Source organism: Elephantulus edwardii, unplaced genomic scaffold (genome assembly GCF_000299155.1).
Source record: "Elephantulus edwardii isolate Elephantulus edwardi_28Jun2011 unplaced genomic scaffold, EleEdw1.0 scaffold00091, whole genome shotgun sequence".
Classification (NCBI taxonomy): Eukaryota; Metazoa; Chordata; class Mammalia; order Macroscelidea; family Macroscelididae; genus Elephantulus; species Elephantulus edwardii.
This window is the reverse complement of record NW_006399841.1, coordinates 1,102,809-1,128,293: the sequence shown is the minus strand read 5'-3', so window position 1 is coordinate 1,128,293 and position 25,485 is coordinate 1,102,809. Positions and strand designations below refer to the sequence as shown.

Here is a 25,485-nt window from a genome sequence, read left to right as displayed (position 1 = left end):
ACTTGTTGTCATGGGAGAGGGCAGTGTTTTGTTTGGAAGTAAGTAAAGCTGGACTTTCATGTGTCCTGTGTCTGTGTCCCGGGAATCCAGACCCATTCCTAGAATCACAATTGATAATAGGCAGCGTGGAAAGCTGCCCGAGAAGCAGCTGGATGCCCTGGCTGGTGGCTTTCCCCTCTGCGTAATCCCAATGTGGTCAGCTCATTTGAACGCCAAGTGGCTTTTTCAGGTCTTGGGAATTAGCACGCACTTGCCTTTGTAAAGACCCAAGGTTTCCACACATCGGTAGAGTCAGCCATCAACGTGGGCGTTGAGTGGGAAGATGAGAAACCTCCCCACGTTGTGAAGATGAACAAGGTGGACTTGGCAGGGGAATGAGACGATGACATTCTCTCCACTGAGCGAGTGCCCGTGACTCCCGCGTGGAAACAGAGACCCGTCCGCTGACATTTAAAATCCATTATCGTTCTTTCCAGTGAGCTGTGGTAGCCTAGTGGAAAGGAGCCACACCGCCACCCTGAAGCCACACAGTTCAAATCCACCAGCCGCTCTGTGGGAGAAAGATAAACAGTCAACTCCTGTGTGATTTCCTGCCTTTGAAGAACCTCCTGGAGGGTCAGCCACGGGTTGGCTCCGACCCGAGAGTACACAGCAACAGCTTAGTACACAGTCAGAGGGTCGGTGGCAATGAGAGAAAGCCCTCAGTGAGTTGGATTGACAGAACAGCTACAACAGTGGTTCTCACATGACCGTGATTCTGATCTGTCTGTGAAAGGACGTCTTGTTGTGTGCAGATGACCTGGAACCGACCCATAGCTGACCCTCCATCGGGTTTCCAGTCAGTAAATTGCACAGAAGAAGACGGCCCATCCTTCTCCCGCAGAGCAGAGGGTGGATTTGAACCGTGTGCCTTTGGGTTTAACCATGATTATGAAGGTGGCACGGGACCAGGAGCTTCCTCTGTTATGTTTAATGCCACCTTGGGTCAAAGCATCAGCTCCTGTTTGGGTCTGTGGCTTGTGAGGCCCCAGCTTATTAGGGATCCGCCCCCCACTCCCAAGTGTCCCTGCTAGTTCTGAGCCCTGTGAACACACATTCCACTTCCCGGAAGCCAGATGTGAAGACCCAGGAAGTGGAGGGAGGGAATTGGGACAGCACATTCCCAGTGTGGGGCTTCCAGGTGGGAATCCTGCTTCCTGAAGCGTGGCTTTTCCACAGAGCTGCTTCGTGCTGGTGGTTTTGGAGGTTCAGAGAGTGAGGTGCTGTCCTGCAGAATAGTTTGTTGGAATTTCACACTTTTCCTTTCTTTGGAGGCTGGTGAAGATACATACATATGCACCGTTTTAGCGGTTTCTTCATTTAACCCAGTGACACTGATTACATTTTCAAGTTACGATACTTACTCGTTCTCTCATCTGTCTTCATTTTTATTTCACCATCATTGACTTGATGTCCCTTTAGCTTCTCACCCGGCCTTTTGAATTACTTTTGTTGACTGGATTTCACATAGGTAATTCTTTAAAAGCACAATGCTATAAAAATAAAAAGTGGGAAAGGTGGAAGGTCAGAAAAAAAGAGGAAGACCTCCAACAGGACATTGGCACAGTGACTGTAACAATGGACTCAGGTGCGTCAAAGATGAAGAAAAGGCCAGAGGATGGGCCAAGTTCAGATCTCTTGTTCACAGAGTCGCTATGAGGCATAGTGGACTCGATGGTACCTAACAACCACAACATACACATATACACACACACAAAGGGAGAACCATTACAGAGACTTCTTTGACTCAGCCAAGCAATTCACAGGATTGACTGACTATGTTCAAAGGCTGAAGACTACCGTCTCATGGGACAACTCACGTCAAATGTCAGAACATTTTTATTGTTGAGAACCAGCGAATCGGAATTGACCCACAGCTGACCCTCCAGTGAATTTTCAGAGGCAGTGAATCACACTGGAGGAGATTGCCCATCTTTCTGTCACAGAGCAGTGGGTGGATTTGAACTGTGCACCTTTGGCGTGGCAGCACAACTCCTTATCACTAAGCCACCAGAGATCCCTTGTCAGAACATAGTTCATAAAATTCTACCCACAACTTCAGTGAGTCTGGGGTCTTAAAAGCTTGTGAGCAGCTGTGTGAGGTTATATTTAACTGTTAGTCTCTGCTTGTCTGGGGTAGAAGTGAATGAAGGCTACTGAAGACCTACAGGAAAGACAGTACGGATGAGCCGGGGGCATCTAATCTGAGTCCAGAAGAACTGGGTGGTACACAGCTCCCACTTGCAGCTTTTCTGACCAGAGACACAACAGAGTTCCTGAATAGAATGAGAGAAGAGATACAACTAAACTTAGATTCCTATAAAGAACAAGACTGTTTCCCTAAGAGGTCCTCTGAACTTGACACTGAAACCATTCCTGAAGATCACCTTTCAGCCAAATAGTAGATTGGTTTGTAAAAGAAGCAATACACCCATGAGCAGTGTGTCCCCTGAATAGTCAATTTATGTGAGAACATATGGTCCACATTTACCCAGAAGGAAAATGGGAAGGAAATAGGACAGAGTGGAGATAGTAAGAATGTTGATTCACTGTGAAAACTGTCCCGTGTTGCAAACAGTTTGTATCAAAGTTATTCAACAGGAACCTGATTTGCTGTGTACATTTTCCCCTTAAAGCACAATAATATTTAAAAAAAAAATCAGTAGTGTCCTGGAAAGGGTTAAACCGGGTGGCTCCTTGGAGGCAAGGATTCTGAGGCTCCGTCTAACATACTTTGGACATGTGAGGAGAGACCGATCCTTGGAGAGGGACATCATGCTTGGGAGGGTGGAGGGACGGTGCAGGAGAGAAAGGCCCTCTATGAGGTGGATTGATTCAGTGACTGGGATAATTGGGATGGGAGTGTCAGAGACGGTGCGATTGGCACAGGACAGAGCGGAGTTTAGGGCTGTTGTACATAGGGTCGCTATGAGTCGCAAGCGACTCGACGGCACATAACAACAACAACAATAATTAGTAAACTAGTAATTAACTGACAAAAAGGAAACAAAACAGTGTTCAAGGTGGGGATACTTTGTTCATTAAGATAAACTTTTTTTGGCTCAAAGAAGTCTTCAAAGAATAGCTTTGGTTTAAAATATAAAAATTACCTGAAGTGCAACAATGAATGAATGGAAATCCAAAGTGTCTGTAAATTTTCATTAAAATTAATAATAATAAAAATTTTAAAAATAAATTTTAAAAATTATCGGAAGGCAATTATTTCAGAGTACTTCCACCTTCCTTGGCTCTACTCTAGAAAGTCTGGAGTCTGTGGAGAATTTAAAAATTCTGTTCTGCATTCCTCTCCCTTTTGATCAAGATTTTTCTATAGGAATTCTAGCTTTTCTTAACTAGACGCTCAGTCATGTCTATTGCTTAGACATCTTGCTCCAAGTTTCCATTTCCCTCCATAATTTACAAGTCTTCTTGTGCTGTGTATGTGCTGGGAATATTAAGTGGCTTAGAGTGTGTGAAACGGAGTCGTGTCTCACGGTCTATTTTTTTACAGAGGATCTCTTTGGTCAGTAGCTTCGCTGCATCCCTGTTCCTTGGTTCCTACTGCCCTATCGACTACAGTGATGGTAAGTCCTCGGGGCGGCTTCCAACCTGTTCCATGTACACGCGGCATATGGACATGCAGGCAGCGTGAGTTCTAGCCAGCCTGGGCGAGTGCCAGTCTTTCATCTTATCATCAATAGCCAGCTCGGGAGTGTATTCATTGTTTTTTACTTCCTAACAAGGGACCCCCCCCCTTTACTTAACAGCTAAAGATCAGATTTATTCTCAGGTAGTTCTTTGGCCAGGAACCCGAGAACAGCTTAGCTGAGTGCTTCTGGCTCTGAATCTCTCATGAAGTTGCAGCCAACCTGCAGGTCGCGGGTCTGAAAGCTTGACTGAAGCTGGAGGGTTCATTTCCAAGGTTATTTCACATGAGCATGAGCAGGAGGTCATTGCTTGCTTGTGGACTACTCTGTAAAACTACTATATGCCAAGGGAGCTCTGGTGGTCTAGTGGCAAGACACTGCACTGCAATCGCAGAGGTACACGGTTCAAATCCACCAGAAGCTCTGCTGGAGAAGGAGGGGGCAATCTCCTCCTGTACCAGTCAGATCTGATTTGACGGTACACATAAAAATAAAATAAAAAAAAACAAACAACAAAAAACCTACTATATGCCATCGCAGCTGAAGTCCCCTGAAGCTTGAGGTGAGAAAGGGTTGCCAAACAGAAGGTGCACAATCTTTTTATAATCTACTTTTGAATGTGACATAATATTACTTCTGTTTTATTTTATTGGTTACATTGGCCATCCCTGGTCCAGGAGAAGTTAGAGTTTGATTACCAGCAAGTGGATCAAGGATTACTACCTTGGAGGCTGGTTATGATACGAGGTTGTTTATTTTGTAAGTTTTTGTTCATTTTTGGGGGAACACTTCATGATAGCTGGAAGCTCTGGAATAAAGATTCTGACAAAAATAAATGCAAATTGTGAGAATGAAGAGTTTCCAGAAGCTGGGAGGAGGTTGTTGAGAGAACTCTCGGGCGAGACTAGATGGAAAGGAGCATGGACAGACGATTGTCGGAGAACAGAACACGAGCCCGGAGCTGTGAAAGGAGCCTCAGAAAGCAGCTCTCTGAGCTTCTCAGGAATTCATCTGAAGGTTTTAGAATGTTGATGTGTGCCAGAAATTATTCTAGTTTTTAGGAAGAAAAGTAAATCATTACGGTGTGGTCCCCCAGCTTCCCTTACAATCAAGAGGAACAGACAAGGTTCCATATGGCCAACTCCATTGGACTCAGATGTCAGGCCTCTCAACTGGGAACGGCCCGAGTGTCTACCTGTGTTCTCCACATGACCCCGGGCTCGTGAAGGACTTCTAGAGAAGGTCACTCAGATATTCTGGAGGTTCATGTTCTCCGACCTTCGCCAGGCCCTCCCCACTGCTCCCCTCATTCTAACTGAGAGATCACCTCCTTTACCTCACCCCTCACCTGGACCCGTGGCATCATCAGCATCCCAGCCCATCTTGTCTCCCTCTGCTTTGCCTGATGGAGGAAGGAGGTCCCGCCATCTGTTCTCTTGTTTCCTCATTCTCATCCTCAGGATGCCAAGACTGGATTATTTTAGGAAAGCCCTAGGGATCTGGTCTCACTGGCGAGCATGAGGGGGAGTGGAGAATTCCTAGGAAACCACCCCTGCGGGTGTGTGAGCGTTCCTGGAAAAGCTGGATGTGTTGGGGACTCCTGGAGGGCTGCCCCTGACTTCACACACACTCTGAGCCACAGGACACACTGGTACATGTCCTGCTCTCTTGCCAGGACGCACAGCAGCAGTTCTCTGGGCTCACAATGGTTAGACAAGGCCGTGACGATATTTGGATGAGGTAGTGGTGCTGCTGCCAGTGTATTTGTTTGCAAGGACCTGCTGGCTTATGGTTCCCAAAGGACCCAGGCATATTTCAAAGATTCTGTTAAGGGAAACTAGGCTGGCCCTTGGAGGCAAGGATTCTGAAGCTCCATCTGACATACTTTGGGCATGTTGGAAGGAGGGACCGATCCTTGGAGAGGGACATCAAGCTTGGAATGGCAGAGGGACAGCACAGGAGAGGAAGACCCTCGATGAGATGGATTGATTCCGTCGCTGGGGTGATAGGGTGAGTGTGTCAGAGACGATGAGGCTGGCACAGGTTCGAGCAGGGTTCAGAACTGTTGTACATAGAGTCACTGAGAGTCACAAGTGAGTCGACAGAACTTAACCCAACAACACAACATCCTTCTTATATTTTTTTGTAATTTTTTATTTATTTTGTGTGTGTGTGTGTACTGTCAAATCGGATCTTACTGGTACAGGAAGAGATTGTTCCTCCTTCTCCATCAGAGCATCTGGTGGATTTGAAACAATACAACATCCTTCTTAAAGAGCTGTTTCTGGTTTTTGTTTCCTCCTCTCCTCAGGTTCTGGGATGAATTTGCTGCAGATACATGACAAAGCCTGGTCCCCGGCTTGCCTCCACGCCTGTGCCCCTCACTTAGAGGACAAGCTTGGCCAGCCGGTGCCGTCACATGCGGTCGTGGTAGGTGACCTTGTCGGGAACGTGGCTCATTTGAGAGCCAGCGGCTCCTGGGGAAGCGATTTGGTACCGTACAGGGTCTTCTGTTCACACACAAGCACACTCATCTAATGGTTAGTATAAGATAATGTATCTGACATAGGTCACGTTCAAGTGTTGGGTCAGTGCCTTTCCCAGCTACACACACAGATAGTTGCCTCACAACTAGGACCGGACCAGGAGAGGCTTTGGAAAAGTTCTACTAGAAATTTATTCTGAATTCAAGCTCATTACCGTCGAGTCAGAACTGACTCAATTGCTGACCCTTCATTGAACTTCCAAGGCTGTAAATCGCACAGGAGATGTCCCGTCCTTCTTCTGAGGAGTAGCTGGTAGATTCCAACCACCTACCTTTGGGTTGACAGGGCAGCTCTCTAGCCGCTAGGCCACCAGGGCTCCCTTTGTAAAGATTATTGTTGTTAGGTGCTATCAAGTCGCGTACAGTTCACAGCAACCCTGTGAGGAACAGATCTGAACCCTGTCCTGCCCTGTGCCGTCCTCATTGTCTTTGATGTACTTGAGTCCATTGCTGCAGTCACTCTGTCAGTCTGTCTCGTTGAGGGTCTTCCTCTCTTTCATTGCCCCTCTCTCTTTTCCAAGCAAGATGCCCCCCTCCAAGGACTAGCCTCTCCTGACACCAGGCCCAGAGTATATGAGATGAAACTTTACCAGCCTTGCCTCTAGGGAGCACGCTGGCTGCACCTTCTCTAAGACATCTGTTTGTTCTTTCGGCCGTCCGTGGGATGTTCAGAACTCTTCTCCAGCACCAGAACTCAAAGGTCTTCTGTCATCCTGATTCATCGTCCCGCTCTAATGGGGAGAGGGGGAAAGTTGTCATTTCTGAGTGATTCTGCACTTTGGGGTGTGGGGGGGAACACCTAACAGAGAATCCTAAAATTCTAACGCTGGGACCATCAGTGCAGTCTGAAGCCAGCAGTCCTGAGGAAATAATAAGGCAAACAGCGAGCTTGGTGGTTGGCGATTGTGTGTTGTTGAGTCAGAACTGACCCACAGCTGACTCTCCAGTGGGTTTTCAGAAGCAGTTAATCACATGAGGGGGGGTTGCCCGTCCTTCTCTCTCAGAGCAGCTGGTGGATTCAAACCATGCACCTCTGGGTTGCTGACGCAACTCTTTACCCCTGGGCCAGAGGGTAACGATTAGAAACCTAGTACCTGAGGCCGAGCTCCCAGGGGCCCAATCTTGACCCAGCTCCTATCTACTATGTGACAACGACCATCTCCTCAGTTTATCTGGAAGAATGAGATTAATACTGTATGTCACAGGGCTGCTTTATAGGTGAAATGAGTTAGTTCATTTAAATCCTTAAGATCATGCCTGGTGCCAAGAATCATTTTAAGTATCTGTCACTGTCTGAGTGGTATTCTCATTTGGAATGGACCCTGGCTAGGAATGCCCTGACACTCCTGTGTTGGCTGTCCAGTTCTTGGCTGTCCTGTGGGGAGGATGGAATAGAAAGAAGCTGGGCCTGGGCCTTGGGGTCCTTGGGTGGGTAACACATTCATGTGGGACGTGAAGGTTCATGAGCAAAGGAGGGAAAAGTAGGACTTTTAACTTGGAAAGAGATGAGGCGGGGGACAGAGTGGGCTCCAAGGAACACTGGGCCTGCAGGGCAGCCCTCCTGGGGTTTCTGGTAGAAGACACAGTCTTGGCCCCAGAAATGCTTTCCTTCTTCTGTGAGTGATGCTGACACGCTGCACACCGCCTTTGACACCGTAAGGCCGAATCTCCAAGATCCAGCCCACAGCTTCCAAAATACGGCTGTTGGTGTGTGTGGTCAAGTCCTGCCGCCTGGAAGCCAGACACCGATGTGGTCAGGAAGACCAGGGCCAGCAGAGTGCACTGGACGTTGTCCATGCCTGACTTTCAGCTGAGTCTGAGGATGAGAGCAAAGCTGGGTGTTGACAGCAGCATTTAGGAGGCTTATGTGAAGTATGTGGGGCGGAAGCTGACGTGGAGACTAGCAGCTTTAAAGGAAGGAGAGACACTGATTCTGAGAAATGCCTTTTCATTTGTGATACGGTTGTTGTTCTTGTGTGCCACTGAGCTGGAACCAACCCCCAGCTGACCCTCCAGCATGTCTTCAGAGGCATTTAGTTACATGGGAAGAGATGGCCCACTCCCACCGAACACCCAGTGGATTTGAACTGTGTACCTTTGAGGTGGCTGTGCAATTCCTTATCACTCCAGACACCACGCAATCAGGGGAAATAAACAAAATCTTTCTTCTTTTTTTTAAACGTGTATAGGAAAGTTGAGCGGCAGTTGCAGGTATAATGCTGACCTGAACTGTCAGAGTCTCTCCAGGATGTTTTTGCAAGCAGTTCGAGATCCAAAAAATCTTTCTTTTCTGTCATCTTTTTTGAAGGTAGTGCCTTGATAGCATTCTCTTGTTAGGAAGATACCTGGAGAAGTGTTAGGTCAGCTATCTCTTACGTAACCTTTGTGGCTTGACCCCGGTGTTACCTGGCAGTACCTGTCTTCACTGCAGGATGTTTTCTCACTTTTTTTAAAAAAAAAAATTTAAATGTTATTATTTTTGAGTGTGTACTGTCAAATCGGATCTGACTGGTAAAGGAGGAGATTGTCTCTCCTTCTCCAGCAGAGCATCTGGTGGATTCAATCCACACTCCTCTGGGATTGCAGTGCATCGTCTTGCCACTAGGCCACCTGAGCTCCCTTGTCTTCTCACTCTTTACTTTGGCCTTTTCTGCCCCTGTATCACCTCTGAGAAAACCTGGAGGTGCAGGAAGTTCACCCGTCAGGGGACAGCCTTCACCTTTCAGGGGTAGGAACCTGGGATGAAAACCTTTCCCGGGCCCTGTGGACGGCTGTGAGACGCCAGCTCCTCGAAGGCTTCAGTGGACCGAGCCACAGTTGCCCGCCGCCGTGACCGCCTCTCTGACAGCCCATCGGCTGACTTTCCTCTGGTCCCTGGCTCCCTCCTCCTGGTTTCCCACTCCTGTTTCTTTGAGCTTATTTCTACGACAAACCACCTGGATGCAAACCCTCTTCTTCAGCTGTTTTCTGTGGCCAAGAGGCCGTTTCCCAGACAATGGCTGTTCTGACGCAAGTCTGACGTTTTGCTGAATGGAGCAAGATTTCCTTTTCAGACGCCAGGAAATCCATTCATCATTTACTATAAATGTTTGTCAGCTGTTGTTACCGAGTTCAGGGGTTGCACTGCCAACCCAATGGAATTCAGTTGGAATTCTTCAGCTGCCCCCCAGGAGAGAGATGGGCAGTCTCCTCCTGTGTGACTTATAGTCTCTGAAAGTTCTCTGGAAGGTCAGCTATGAGTGGGTTCCAACTTGACAGTACACAACAAGATAAAATTGGGGGGAATGTTTTACATTTATGACTATGCATTCCAAAATCATAGATCCAACTCCCAGCATCTCTCAGAGGGGCCCTGAACACTGTGCTTCTGGGTGAGGCCTGTCCCCACCCCTGCTGCCTCTTTTGGTTTGTTTTCTTGAGACCCTTAACCTCTGCACTTGAAACTTTGACGTCTGCACTTGTGTGCCCCCTGATTCACTGGTAGGTGTTGTGGGTGAGGCATTATGTGCTCCTGTGAGTTCGGTAACCCGTGTTCTGTGATTTATTTATTTGGAGCTTACAAAGCGTGTACGAGTCAGGGATAGCTAGGTTGAATCTCAGCATCACATGGTCTTCACAGCTGTGGGCTGCCGGAGCCTGAGATTGACCTCGTGTCTGTGGTTCCAGGCCTTGCTGGCCTCTTCTGGCATTTTGTACACTGGTGGGACGTCCTGGGTGGGTGACAGAAAATGATGTGACTGGAGGGTCCGGGAAAGGTCCCTTCAGCTCCAGTGCCCTGGGGCCTGCGGTGTGAGGTGAGGCTCTGAGCCCTGACTTAGACCGAGAGCCGCTGGGTTCTTTTCCTGCAGGGAGCCATCTCTCCGTACTACGTCCAGCGCTATGGATTTCACCCAGAATGCAAAGTGGTGGCCTTCACCGGGGACAACCCAGGTGAGTGCTTGAGAGGATTTCTCCCTCCAAGTCGCCTGACTTGTTCTGAGCTGGACATTTGAGAATTCTGGTCTGGCCTCTTGGTGACGCCTTCTGTGGTGGTGGGACTCAATCCCTCCCCAGCCTGAAACCTAACCCCTGGTACCTGCCCCCGCTTTTCCCTTAACTCTGCCCTCAGGAGCACAGCCACCTGCCCCCCTCCAAGTGAAAACTGATTGAGTGATTAAACCAGGAGGCCATGCCCACCTACCTCCAACCTGCCCATTCTGTTCCAAGTCACCTATCTCAGTTCTCACTGCCCTTCCTCTCTGGCATGAGTTTTGGTCTCTGCCATGGTATTTGAGCTACAGGTGTGATTTGTTCCTTGTAACCGCAGGTCTTCCGCCTCCTCTTTTTTCTCTCTGTGGCTTCCTGAGACCCAGTTTTCAAGGAACCTTCTGGAGAAAGAGCAGAGTAAACCTCACTGAACAATAGCCTCTTTCTTAATAAGCCACCAAGTAAAGATAGCAAAATTTAGTGAATAAAAAAAGGTTTTTTTGTAAAAGTGGGGGGGCGGGAGGAAAGGAACTGTGCTAAATTTTAAATTTCACAGACACACATATTGTTAGGTGTCACTGAGGTGACCACAACCCACAGGGACACAATTTCATCTTGCTTGGATCCACAGTTAACACCCTCGGTAGCAGCATCAGTAGATCAGGAGACATCTTGCACTGGGAAAGTCTGCACTCAGGGGCCTCTCTGAATTATTGAGGAGCAATGATGTCAGTTTGAGGACTAAGGTGCATCTGATTCAGGCCATGATCTTTCTGATCACTCGCTATGCATCTGAGGGCTGGACAGTGAATAAGGATGACAGAATAAGACCCTTTGAGCTGTGGTGTTGGAAGAGAGCACTGAACATCCCATGGACTGACAAAAGAACAAACACATATGTCTTGGACAAAGTGCAACCAGAGTGCTCCAGAAGGCAAAGTGGATGATTTTTGTCTCACGTAACTTGGACCTGTTACTAGGAGAGGTTATTCCTTGGAGAAGACTGTCATGCTTGGGAAGGTGGAGGGGCAGCAAAAGAGAGGAGGACCCTCAGCCATGTGGTTGACAGAGTGACTGTAGCAATAATGGACACGTGTGTGTCAGAGATTGTGAGGATGGGCAGGGGACAGGAGAAAGTTCAGATTGGTTGTTCATAGGGTGGCTATGAATCGTACTTGACAGCACGCAGCAATGACCAAACAACAGCTGTTACATGGGAATCACAAAGACTGTGGCTCTGCTGAGTAATTCCCTGCTCTGCACAGCGTTGGGGCAGTGCCAGCAGCGTCAGGAGGCCTGCCCTGTGCTGCCCTTTCTTTGTGAGATAAGTTTCAGAGGTGAAATTCCTCAATTGAGGTTTCCTCAGAAGCACATTATTTTTATTATTTTCAATATCCATATGTACTTTATTATAGATCTGGGAGGACAGTGAGTTGGCCTCGAAAACTGCCTCTCAGAAGCACATTCTGAGTGAAAGTCATTGAGAGCACTTGAGAGGGTACCTTCCTCTCCATGTCTCTCTCTTCCTAAATGCATCCCGTCTCTCAGCATTTAGTGAGCAGCTTCAGTGTTTGGAAAGTCAGCTGTCAGGGACCTCTCCAGAGTATTGAAGAGCAACGACGTCATGCTGGAGACTGAGGTGCACCTGATCCGGGCTATAGTCTTCACAGTTGCATGCTGTGCATCGGAGAGCTGGACAGTGACTAGGGATGATAGATAATTGATGCCTTTGAATCAATTCTGTGGTGCTGGAGAAGAGTGTTGAATATACCATGGATTGCTGAGAGAACAAATAGGTTCATCCTGGAGAGGGTGAAGCCGGGCTGCTCCTTGGAGTCAAGTATTCTGAAGCTTCATCTGATACACTTTCGGCATGTCACAAGGAGGAATGGAGGGACATCCCAGGAGAGGAAGACCCTTGATGAGATGGATCGATTCAGTGATTGGGGTAATGGGGGTAGGTGTGTCAGAGGCAATGAGATTGGCACAGGATAGAGCAGGGTTTAGGGCTGTTGTACACAAGGTCGCTATGAGTTGCAAGTGACTCGATGGCACATAACAACAACAGGGAAGTTGGGCTTCCCTGGACAGCATCTCTCTCGGTCTCTCTCTCTCTCTCTCTCTCTCTCTCTCTGTCGCCCCCTACCTGTCATTGGAGAGGTTTGCATGTTGCTGTGAAGCTCAATGGGGAACTCTGGTGGCTTAGTGGTAAGAAATTGCACTGCCAACCAAAAGTATGTGGTTCAGATCCAGCAGCTGCTGTTACGGGAGAAAGAGGGATAATCGCCTCCTGTGAGGTTTACAGCATCTGAAAACCCGCTGGAGGGTCAGCTGTGGGTCAGTTCTGACGTGATGGTACAACAACGTCAACAGTGGTACTGGACAGGTTTCTGCAGAGCGCTCAGGCCAGGGCAGGCTAGGTAGAAATGTCTGTGCGATTTACCCCTGGCAGCGGGCTAATGAAAACGCTCCGGAGCTTAGCCCTCCGAGGACAGGCTGGTGCAGGCCTGGGCAGTATTTTGTTCCCGAGCTGAGGTCGCCATGGTCCATCCCCACTCAGTGCAGCTAAGAGCAGCCACATGCCTGCCGTTCGGCACGGGGTTATGTGGGTGAGCAGGACAGGAGGCGATGTCAGTGCGGGGCCTCACGTGGAGGACACACACTGTGACCGTGACCACAGCCCCTTCCTTGCTCACCCTGTCAGGGGCTGCTGAGGGCGCCAGGCTCACATCTGACCTTCCCCTTTCTCTGCCTTGCATGTCCTGCCATCCTCTCGGGGCCCCTCTTTCTCCTGGGACCCTTGACAGTGCGTGGAGGGTTGGAATCCCTTCAGAGAAGACGTTCTCCCATCCACACCAGCAGCCCTGGCCCCAGAGGACCTGTGCTCCCTTCTCTCAGGGCTTCTGACTGCTTGCCCTCCTCCCATGTTCCCTAGGGTGCTTGGCTGCAGGTAGGGGTGGGCACCCATCTGAAGGGTCTGTGACTTACTTCATCACTCCTGTGTGGACTCCAGCTAACCAAAGCCCCTCTCGTTCCTCAGCATCTCTGGCAGGCATGCAGCTGGCGGAAGGGGACATTGCGGTAAGGTGGCTTCTCCCCACACCCGTAGAGCCAGCTCCTTCTGCCCCGGGGGGTGAGGGGTGAGGGCCCTGAGTTTTAGCATCACCTTTGCCTCTCAGCAGAGGGTCTGCCAACCTCAAAATACAACTGAGGGCACAGGGAGACCAGGACCTGCACACATCCCCTTTCTTGGAAAGTTACTGCCCTTTGTCCCATGGCCAGTCTTGGGGACGCAGTGGCTGGAGGGTCACACCTTGGCCAAAAGCAGAACAATCTCCAGTGGACAAGAAAGACAGGACCTGTGTCTCCGGGGTCAGGTGGGGAAGTTTGAAGAACCGCTCAAATCCCAAAGGACAGTTTAGGTGAAAGTTCTGGGAAGTCAGCACACCGGCTCCACAGGCACTGACCCTCCACGAGTGCTGACCGTGGACGTGTCTGGAGTGGGAGGGTCAGAAGTGGTTGTTGGAGGAAGTGGCATCGAACCCAGGGCCTGTGGTATGAAGCACGGAGTGCTGGGCTGCGGTGGCAAACAGAACATCCAAGCTGAGGACCACCTTGTGGGCACATGGCGGGAGATGCCTGGTCCCCCTCAACCTGTGCCTCTCCCTCTCCAGGTCAGCCTGGGTACCAGTGACACCCTGTTCCTCTGGCTCCAGGAGCCCAGGCCCTCCCTGGAAGGGCACATCTTCTGCAACCCGGTGGACCCCCAGCACTACATGGCATTACTATGGTGGGTCTGGGCGTCGATAGGGAGGATGGAGGCACGGGTGGACCTGGCACCCTCCTGGGCATCTCTGATGTTTCCATAAGTCGGCTCTTGTTATCACGAAGGCCTCGGCATTTCCTGCTGATACCAGAGCTGGGTGGGAAATATCCGGAGCATGGAGTCTCCTGGTCCCAGGTTCAAATCCTAAACTTACCACCTATGCTCTATGTGGCCTTGAACCTACTCCCTTTAACATCCCTGAGTCACATGACCCTTGTCAGTTTTCTTCAGTGTTGCTATAACGTCTGACGCATGATAGACTCTTTGTTAGGGGCGTGTGGACACGTGCTTGCTGGTAGTTCTCCAGGAAGGGCACACATGCTCTGGTCTGACCACAGGCATTTGGACACTAGTCAGAGACCACTGAGGGGAAAGATTGTCAAGTTTCCCCAAACCACTGAGGAATGTGTCCGTGCCATCCACTATGCTGGGTTCCGTTGAGCCAGTTCTGGCTCCTGGTAATCCCAGGCGTGTCAGTGTAGGACTGTACACCGCAGGACTTCAGTTTGATATTCCAGAAGTAGATTTCCAGGCCGTTATTCCACTGTACCTCTGAGTGGACTTGAACTGCTGACCCTCCAGTTAGCAGCCTTGGTCCTTTGACCATTGCCCCATCCAAAGACTGTTAAAGCAAATCAGCTCCACTTACACAAGGAGTACAGAACCCCAGCTGTTCTCTCTACGTGGGGCTCTTTTGTGAGCTTCCTCTGAACCGAACCCGAGACAGGTGTGTATCCCAGGGACCTGTGCAGGGTCTGCTGCCGGAGGGAGGGAGGTTCCGGTACCTGTGTGTGCTGGCTGGAGGCCCTGGGCCGGCCCTGAACTGCAGCCCCTCTTCCTGGACCTCCTCACTGACTGATGACGGCATGATTCCTGCCATCGAGCCCTGAGTCCCTCAGAGCTGGTACTTCTGCTTCTGCAGCTTTAAAAACGGCTCCCTGATGAGAGAGAGGATCCGGGATGAGTCAGCCTTCTGTTCCTGGGACGAGTTCTCCAAGGCGCTGCGTACCACGGAGATGGGGAATGGCGGGAACCTGGGTAGGTGGTCGAGTGCTGCCGGCCTGCACCGGGCAGCAGCTGCCTCTGGAGAAGCAGGGCCTGGGGTCCAACAGGTGGAGGGGAGAGAATCATGTTTGTCTGTGTTACTTCTCCTCCTTGGACCTGACAAGCCAGCGTGGGACCCCAGGGCCCTGAGGAGGCTCTTTGCTGCCTCTCCGTATGGACTGTTAACCAGGTCACAGCTTCGTCTTCTCTCCCCTCAAAGCCCTGGTGAGAGCATCCGAGGTGGCAGCCAAAATACCTGCTCCTCCTGGTGAAGCCCGTTCACAGCTTCCTGCCCCAGAGTTCAAGTTGTGCTGGGAAAAGTGTCCAGCAGCCTTTGGGGAGGGAAGAGGTGGACTTGCCTCGATCAAGACCTGGCTGGTCTCTCGGGCGCTTCCTGACCTCAGCTGCCAAATGGGAGTAGAAAGTGTTTCCACGAAGAAAAATGACCTTAGGCCTTTCCTGTGTCCCCCCATCTTTTACGATACTAGTAACTCTAAGAAAAACTGAGAGCGTGCCAAGGTCTGGGGGCTCGAGGGAGCTAGGCCACCGGGGTGGGGGCCCTTCCCGGAGACTCTTGAAGGGCTCAGCGCTTGCTCCTGACCACTGTCAGCTCACCTCCCCCTGGCCTTGTTTCAGGTTTTTATTTTGATGTCATGGAGATCACCCCAGAAATTGTTGGGCGTCATAGGTTCAACGCAGAAGGCCAGGAGGTACGTTTGCGAGTTTTACCAGGGCTGAATTTTGGGTTTGTTTTTTTTAGTATGAAATGTAATAACAGTTGTGCCTCACATTATACTGATTTTAGAGACTTCATTCATACACAGACATTGTTTAACAGACATCAGTCTAACAGACATTTTTGATGGACCACAAGGGGTGCGTTCTTTTTCTTTTTATTATTTTTATTTTATTATTAATTTTATTATTTTTGTGTGTTTGTTCCGTCAAATTGGATCTGACTGGGACAGAAGGAGATTGTCCCTCCTTCTCAGCAGAGCATCTGGTGGATTTGAACCACGTACCTCTGGAATTGCAGTGCAGCTTCTTGCCACTAGGCCACCAGAGCTCAACAGGGGGTGCATTCTTGAAGTGCTGAGCCAGCAGCTCTAACACAGGCACCATCCTTTCTCTCAAAGGGAGAAGAGAAAGCTCAGAGCACAAAAAAGGTGAAAAAGGAAAACCCAGAACGTAGAAAGTATTAAGTCTCTTGGCCATCGTTTCGTGGCCAGTCCAACAACCATGACATCATGAGTTTCCTCTTGATCGAAGGGTTCTCGGGCCCAATGGAAGCACCGATTTCTGTTGAGCGCTGTTGGGTTTCAGGCACTGTGCCAAAGGGTTCCTCATTTACTTTTTAAAGCACCACCGTGAGGTAGGCGTTATTATCATCCCACTCTTCAGGTGGATAAATTGAGGCTTAGTGAGGTCTAGGACTTACCCAGGGTCACAAGGCCGGAGCTAATGGAGTGAGCCCAGACCCTGTCCTCTCAGGCTCTGAAGCTGTTCTCTTCTCCCCTGGCCACTGTAGGTCCACGACTGGACCTTTCACACGAGGGACCCAGTCAGTCTTTGCTGCTTTGAATGGAGTCTCTGATTTTCATTAGAGTCATTGTCACATTATGAGTTAGACCCGAGACGTGTTTCAAACCCTGATAAGTATCTGGGGAGCTTGAGGAACATAGAGGAGTGTGATACTCGCTAGAGAACTAGTGACTGCAACAGCTGGAGTTGGTTTTGGACTGCGAGGCTGATGAGAACACTGAGTTTTGGACAATGGAAGGTGCAATGTAAAGATGGGGAGTTGAAAACAACTATGAGATAACCTCTCACCCCAGTTGGAATAGCAAAATTTAACAGAACAGCAAACATCAAATGCTGGTGAGATTGTGGAGAAACTGGAACCCTTATTCACTGTTGGTGGGAGTGTAAAATGGTGCAACCACTATGGAAGGCTGCATGGTGCTTTCTCAAAAAGTCGCAAATAGAAATCCCAGTTGACCCAGCAGTTCCACTACTGGGAATATACCTTAAAGAAACCATAACTGATACCCAAGCAGATATATGCACACCCATGTTTATTGTGGCTTTGTTCACAATAGCAAAGAGCTGGGAGCAACCCAAGTGCCCATCAACAAATGAATGGATAGAGAAACTGTGATCTATTCACACAATGGAATACTATGCAGCATTGAAAAACAAGGAACTCATAAAATATTATGCAAAATGGATGACCCTGGAGGACATTATGCTGAGTGAAGTCACAAAAAGACAAATACAGCATAATGCCACTGTTCTAAAACAGGACTGACATAGGGACTGGGGGGAGACCGAGAAAGAGGGGATAAGTAATGTATACTATGTTGAAACAGATGAGGGAGAAAACTGTTTAAAAGGGATATATGATTAGATGTTATTGTTATGACAGGAGTCCAGAATGTAGGTAGCATAGTAGAGTGGATTTGGGAAGAGAGGTTGTATAATAATGAAAGAATTTTTTTCTTTTACTTTTCAAAAAGAAAAGCTAATTGGGGGGAGGGGTTGGCAGGGAGAAAAGTGCAACAGTGAATGAATGGAAATCCAAAGTCTATGTACACTTTCATTAAAATAAATTTAAAATAAAAAAAGAAAGAAATCAAAGTCATCACATCGACATTTAGGTTACAGAGAAATGTCAGAGTCACTTGAACCCATGACTGCCTGAACGATTAGACAGAGCTCCACGATGCCTCATTCTCCCCAGAGTGATTTGTGTGTCTGGCAGAGGGTGTGTGTGTGAGAGAGAGAAAGCTGGTATCCTAGGACTCTAGCTACATTTGGATCTCCATCAAGGCCCTGAGTCATGAATTCCCAGTCAGTCAGCTTCACTTACTGTTTGAAACGATGACGCGCATGCACGTGAATGGATGATCCAAGGTCTTTATTCCGTGCCCACCTTCTTCTGGAGACAGGTCTCGGCATTCCCCAGGGATGTGGAGATTCGAGCACTGATCGAAGGACAGTTCATGGCCAAGAGGATCCACGCCGAGGGCCTGGGCTATCGCGTCAGTAAGTGACTTGCCGGTGGGATCAGTTAGGGGTTGGGTCCTACGACTTGGCTCATACTCTGACATGCCTGGGCTCCTTCCTGACGCTCTGAGTTACCTGGTGCTGTTACAGTAGAGCTACCATGAGGCGAGGACTTTTAACAGAAATTTATTCCCTTTCAAATGTAGAAAGCCGTTATTGTTGTTGTTAGGTGCCGTCAAGTTGTACACCTTACAGCGACCCTATGAAGAGTGGATCTGAGCCCTGTTCTATCCTGTGCCATCCTCAAACTTCCTGACACACAAGAGACCATTGTAGCAGTCACTGTGTCACTGCACCTGGTTGAGTCTTCCTCTCCTTCGCTGACCCTCCGCTCTTCCAACCATCCTGTCCCTCTCCAAGGACCAGCCCCTCCTAGCAACACGCCCGAAGGATGTGAGGCGAATCCTCATCATTCTTGTCTCCAGAAAGCACTCTGGCTGCACCCTCTCCAAGACACGTCTGTTCTTTTATCAGTCCATGCTCAGTGCTCTTCTCCAACACCACAGCTCAAACGCGTCAATTCTTCTGTCATCCTTATTCTATGTCCAGCTCTCAGATGCATAGCAAGTGATTGGAAAGACCATGGCCTGAATTAGATGCACCTTGCTCCTCAAACTAGCATCATTACTCCTCAGTAACGTGGAGAGGTCCCTAGCTGCAGATTTTCCCAGTGCAGTGCTTCTCTTTATGTCCTGATTGCTGGTACCAAGGAGATTAATTGTACATCCAAGCAGGATGAAGCTGTTAACAGTTTCAGTCTCCTCTCCATCCATCGTGGCATTGCCTATCAGTCTAGTGGTAGGAATCTTTGTTTTCTTGACATTGAGGTGCAATCTAGGCTGAAGAAGTCCAAATTCAGGGCACCGGCTTTGGAGAAAGGCCATCTTTGTCTTGGGTTTGGAGGAGGGTCTCTGTTTCCGTTAGCATCTGTGGGCCTGTTCTTCCTTGGAGAACCCCAGACGTCTTGGTCTCCCTTGACCTTGTCCTAGAACTTATTAGTACAGACACCTGAGTCCAGAGGGACGTTGTGGTGGTGGGTACTGAGTGCTTCCGTCTGGCTTTGTGAGGTAAACGCGTGTGAGGCCACATCCTGAGGAAACTTCCCTTATATCGTATTGGAGTTGTGAGGATGTTCCATTCCACCCTTAATCCTTTAACAGCTGTTTGAGGGTTGGTTATGTATTTTCCACATAATATCATTACATACATGTATTTTTAGGGGACACTCACTTCAACCCATGACATTGTTTCCACATTGTATCATTAAACACATGTATTTTGGAGGAACTTAGTTCAGTCCATGACATTGGCCTTCAAGCCAGGATGAGCAGGGTAGGGGTCTGAGTGTCAGAGGGAGATGGTCCCCAGTGGTGGGGTGAGAAGGTGAACTTCACAGCTCTGTGGATAAGTGTAGACTGGAAAGCAGGTTATTCTTGCTTTTTGATCTGCTCCCAGTAAGCCAGATCTGGCCAAGATCTGCAGGATTTGGAGAAGTCTCTCTGCAGGCTCCAAGCCCCAGGGGAAGCATTCCAGCCTTTGGACCCTGGGACATGGGCAGTGAAGCCATTTAGGTGGGAAGGATTTGGTCTGGAACCATAACTGGACCTTGGTCTCCCAGTCTGCTGACGGGGATAGTTCTAGGCATTTCATCTTCAAGCAGAGAAGGCTGGATATCGGGTACTGTAGTCGGGATGCAGAGAACTGCTTTGGAGAAAGGACTTGGGGCCAAAGCAGGGCTGTAGTGAGGCAGATAAGGAGGGAGAGATTTCTAAGAATTCAAGCTGTGCAAAGGGCAGCCTTTACTGATGATGATGAACCCTAGGCTTCCAAGATGCTATTTGTCCCTCCGTGGGGGGCTGGGGGTGGTGTGTGTGTGGCTCTTGTGTCATTAGAGTAGACAAAACTTCAGAAGCCTTTCTGGACAGCTTCCTGATGGATAACTCCTGTTGGAGGGCTTTCTTTTACAGTTGACTGCTGTTCGATTAGTGTATGTTTTGTATCTTTGAACCACTCAGGTAAAGGGTACTGTAAAAATAAGCATTAGGTAAACCTTTTTTTCCAAACATAGGCAGCATCTAGGGAACTCTGGTGAACTAATGGGTAGTGAGTTGTGCTTCCAACTCAAAAGGTAGGCAGTTTAGATCCACCAGCTGCTCTGTAGGATCAAGGTGGACACCCTCCTCCTGTGTAGTTGACAGCCTCTGAAAACCTGCTTGAGGGTCAGCTATGAGTCAGTTAGGCCTCGACAGCCGTGAGTTTGAGTTTTTCATCCATCTCTCTTCTTGGTAAATGTCTACCAAAAATGCACACCCATGTTCACCAAAGACAGGAGAAAATAAATGAGAATATCCACAAGGATGCAGGTGGGGACCCCCCCCCCATAGTGGAAATGACCCTGACTCAGGGCCGTCCAGTCACTTCTGACTCACAGTGACCCTCCATCGTGTTTCCAGGGAGCTCTGGTGGTCTAGTACTAAGAAACTGCTCCACAGTCCTAGACATGTGGGTCGAATCCACCAGCTGCTCTGCAGAAGAAGTGTGGACAATCTCCTGGGTGATTTACTGTCTCTGAAAACCCGCTGGAGGGTCAGCTATGGATTGGTTCCACCTCGAAGGCCCACAACAGCAACAACCACCATATGAGGCCGCTTATTGTAATAGGAGGAGACCACCCACCCTCCTTCTGCGGAGCTGCTGGGGGTGTCAGACTGCTGTACCCTTCAGATGTTTGGGTCTTCAGCTCAGGTCACAACCAGCACTCCCAGAAATGACCCAATGGCTACTCATAGTCAAATCCCACCGTCCTCGAGTCACGTCCATCTCCCAGCAACCGAGTAACACAGAGTCCACTCTGTCCACAGAGTTCCAAAGGGTATCTGACACTGTAAATATTTTTTTATATATAAAATTTTTATTTTATACTGGTTTATATACAAACTTCGTATAAATTGTTTTTCATGCCAGATCTTTACAATTTCTTTTACCCACCCCTCTCTCCACCCATCAGATTGTGTGACCCTATGATTTACACCACCTCCAACCCCTCATCCTCACCCCTCTGTTCCTACCCTTTCCACCCTGGATCCTTATACATGTTCCACAATAATGGCCTTATACAGTGCAGCATTTGTCCCTATGTGACTGAGTTAATTCACTTAGCATAATGCTCTTCAATCTTTCCTCAAGTTAGGTAGTATTTCTGAAATCATTGCTCCCGTGTGTTGCATAATTTTCCATTGTGTAAATGTACCATAATTTCTCAATCCATTTATTGTGGCTGGACGTTTGGACTATTGCCCTGTTCTTGAAACAGTAAATCTTTATGGGAATAGATTGCTTCATCTTCTGTGGAGTTGTTGTTGTTGTTGTTGTTGTAAACTGTCAAGTCTGAACTGACCCATAGCTGACCTTCCAGCAGATTTTCAGAGGTAATAAATAGCATGGAAGGAGATTGCCCATCTTTTCCCATGGAGCAGCTGGTGGTTTTGAACCATGTACCTTTGCTTTGCTAGTGTTATTTCTTACCACTAAGCCACCAGAGTTCCCTACTTATGCGGAGTACAGCTGGTGCTTTTGAACAGCTGACCTGTCAGCAACTCAGTGCTTAACTCGCTGTGCCATCAGGGCTGCTTCCTATTAATTGTAGACCAAATAATTACACTGTGGTGTATTCAAAGTCTGGAATACGAGGCAGCTCTGGTGGCTTAGTGGTACCGGAGCTGCACTGCTAACTCAGAGGCACGGGGTTCCAATCCACCAGCTGCTCTGTGGGAGAAAGATGGGCAAAGTCTAGAATAGTTACAAAGGGTATAACTATCTGGTTATACTAACAGTTCTATGAAAAGGTACCAGCCTCAATACGACCACATAGGTGAATTTCACAAATGTAGCATCGAATGAAAGGAATCCAGCACATATGGTATTATTAGAGGATTCCACATACCAAAACAAGACAAAACTGTGTGCCACCACTGGAAATCAGGACAGATGTTACCTCTTGGGAGGAGATGGATGTGGTCTCTGGGGTGTAGGTGATACACTATTTCAAGAATTATACGGGCAGGGAGCTCTGGTGGCCTGGTGGCCTAGTGGCAAGAAGCTTCACTGCAATCCCAGAGATGCGCGGTTCAAATCCACCAGATGCTCTGCTGGAAAAGGAGGAACAGTCTCCGCCAGTACCAGTCAGATCCGATTTGACGGTACGCACACACAAAATAATAAAATTAAATTATTGTTGTTGTTGTTATGTGCCATCGAGTCGCTTGTGACTCACAGCAACCCTCTGTACAACAGCCCTAAAACATGCTCTTTCCTGCACCAATTGCACTGTCTCCGACACACCCACCCAAATTACCCCAGTCACTGAATCAATCCACCTCATTGAGTGTCTTCCCCTCCTGCGCTGTCCCTCTACTCTCCCAAGCATGATGTCCCTCTCCAAGGACCGGTCCCTCCTTATAACATGTCCAAAGTATGTCAGATGAAGTCTTAGAATCCTTGCCTCTAAGGAGCAGCCCGATTTAACCCTCTCTAGGATGAATCTGTTTGTTTTGTTAGCAGTCCATGGTACAAAATTAAATTTAAGAAAAAAAAAAAGAAGTATACGGGCATTATTGGTTTGTAAAAGTTTGGATTTAGAAGAGGTTGTGGTACTAGGGATATTATAGTTAATATTAGATAGATCTTGGCAGAAAGTAAAGAATACCAGAAGAATGTCTATCTGTGCTTCATTGACTATGCAGAGGCTTTTGACTGTGTGGATCACAACAAGCTGTGGCTGACTCTGAGAAGAATGGGAATCCCAGAACATTTGATCGTGCTAATGCAAAACCTATACTTGGACCAAGAGGTCATCAGAACAGAGCAAGGAGACACTACATGGTTCAAAATCAAGAAGGGGGTCCGTCAGGGATGTATTCTGTCTCCATACCTTTTCAGTCTGTATGCAGAACAGATCATCTGAGACACTGGGCTATATGAAGAGGAATGTGGTATCAGGATTGGTGGAAGAGTCATCAACAACCTGCGTTATGCAGATGACACAACTCTGCTTACTGAAACTGAGGGGGACCTGAAGTGCTTGCTGCAGAAGGTCAAGGACTGCAGCCTCCTATATGGACTGAAGCTCAACATCAAGAAAACAAAGATTCTCACCACTGGGCCAATTGGCAGCATTAGTATGGATAGTGAAGAGACTGAGATAGTTAACAGTTTTAGTTTACTTGGCTCCACAATCAGCAGTCAGGAAATCAAGAGAAGAATTGCATTGGGAACATCAGCTGTGGGGGACCTCTCAAGAGTACTGAAGAGCAATGATGTCAGACTGGAGACTAAAGTGCGCCTGATCTGGGCTATAGTCTTTGCAATTACGTGCTATGCATCGGAGAGTTGGACAGTGAATAGGGTTGATAGAAAGAGAATTGATGCCTTTGAGCTGTGGTGCTGGAGAAATTGTTGACTATACCATGGACTGCTAGAAGAACAAACAGGTTTTGTCCTGGAGAAGGTGAAGCTAGAATGCTCCTTGGAGTCAAGGATTCTGAAGCTTCATCTGACATACTTTGGGCATGTTGCAAGGAGGGACTGGTTCTTGGAGAGGGACATCATGTTTGGCAGAATGGAGGGGAGGTGAAGGAGAGGAAGACCTTCAATGAGATGGATCGATTCTGTGACTGGAGCTGTGGGAATAAGTGCATTTGAGATGGCTAGGTTGGCACAGGATAGAACAGCATTTAGAGCTCTTGTACATAGGGTCATTATGAGTCGCAAGCGACTTGATGGCACGTAACAACAACAAAAAAATTTGCCAAGCTAGGTTTATGACTTGTGCATTATCTGTTATTCATAGGATCATTGAGTTATAGTCGACTCAATGCCTAACAACAACAACAACATCTATATGGTACTTCAATAAAATGTTTTAAACAACAAGAAGTATGGCAATAATAAATCCACTTTCAACGTAAGGATTTTCAAATGTATATGTTTTTGAAATTAGATTTAAAATTATTAAAAGGAAATGGGAAATACCTAGTGTGAAAAACAATGTATATGAACTTTGTAAGCAAACCAGTATAAAATAAAACTTTTATTAAAAAAAATAGCAAATAAAATGTTTTAAGTAAATGAAAAAAAGTATGAAAATTGCCAACCCCTGAAGGTCTCCAAAAGACTCCAGCATTCCCTGAGCACGTGATTGGGTGACAAGCTACCGAGACACTGAGACAGGAGCTGCCTGGAAGGGAGAGACCCTTGGCTTTCAGGAAGGAATGCTGCCCAGGGGCTCAGCCCACTGTCAGGGGGAAAGGTCAGGGCAGGTCCTCAAAGGCTCAAGTGAGGCCAGTGTCCTCATGGTATTATTTCTACTGTGAAAGCATTTCTTATGCAATACAGCGTAAAGTTACTTATCCTCTTAGCGAGCTGAAAAACAATTATACTTGTCTTGCCAGCTCAGTTTGGCCTCCTCTCAAACAAGGAGATAGAAATGAAAGGTCTGGGGCTCCCAGGAAGAGGCATCTCGTGACAGCTGAACTGTGGTCACCAAGACCCCACTGCCTTTCCATCAGCTCACACTCATTGCGACCCTCCCTCGGGTTTCTGAGGCTGTAAATCTTCGTGGGGGCAGACAGCTCATCTTTCTCCTGAGCTGTGGCTGGTGGATTCAAACTGCCTACCTTTTGTTTAGCAACCCAGTGCGCTCCACGCTGTGCCAGAAGGCAGGGAGACACAGGAGCCTCCTCGCCGCACTTTTTCTCGAAACCTTAATGAAAACGTTATGAGCAGCTTCACCTAAAGCTGAATGTGCACCCACTTGGTAACATCCCCCTTAGGTAAATGTCCACCGAGAATGCGCACGAGTGAGCCCCCAAGTGTACCTGGGAAAATGGATGCGAGATACCGGAGGCCACGTACACAGGCCTGTGTGCCGACCTGTGTGTGGGTCGGCTGGCTGGCGTCTTGTTGGTCAGTCATAATCATATCCTGTTTTATTAGGTCTAAGAAGGACAAGGGGACACTGTAAGGACACTGACCACCTGTGGCTATAGGGCCCCTGCTCATTCTCAGGGATCCTGATTGGCTTTCCTATGCCTTCAAGTGGTTCAAATCCCCAGAGGCTCCACAAGAGAAGATGAACAGTCTCTTCCCACGTGGTTTACCACTCCAGGGGCTGGCCGGAGAGTCGGCTGGGAGTCGGCACACACTTATGTCATAGCAGTGAGGGGTTTTATTTTCTCATCTTTACCAAGGAAACTCCCCTTATCATCATCTTCTTCTTCTTCTCCTTCTCACCCTCCTCCTCTGCCTCTTCTCCCCTCCCCACTTTCTCCCCTCCCCTCCCTTTCTCTCCTTCC

The 25,485-nt window shown here is 48.3% G+C and overlaps 1 protein-coding gene across 1 annotated transcript in view; it reads left to right on the top strand.

Moving 5' to 3' along the window:
• XYLB (xylulokinase homolog (H. influenzae)) overlaps nt 1-25,485 on the top strand; it is a 55,431-nt gene that overhangs the window by 16,179 nt on the left and 13,767 nt on the right. Inside the window, exons 8-15 of the mRNA XM_006890651.1 lie at nt 3,551-3,623; nt 5,998-6,116; nt 10,080-10,161; nt 13,238-13,278; nt 13,872-13,987; nt 14,946-15,061; nt 15,704-15,777; nt 18,016-18,112. Of these exons, the coding sequence (XP_006890713.1) occupies nt 3,551-3,623; nt 5,998-6,116; nt 10,080-10,161; nt 13,238-13,278; nt 13,872-13,987; nt 14,946-15,061; nt 15,704-15,777; nt 18,016-18,112 (718 nt within the window). The remainder of the gene's footprint in view (nt 1-3,550; nt 3,624-5,997; nt 6,117-10,079; nt 10,162-13,237; nt 13,279-13,871; nt 13,988-14,945; nt 15,062-15,703; nt 15,778-18,015; nt 18,113-25,485) is intronic.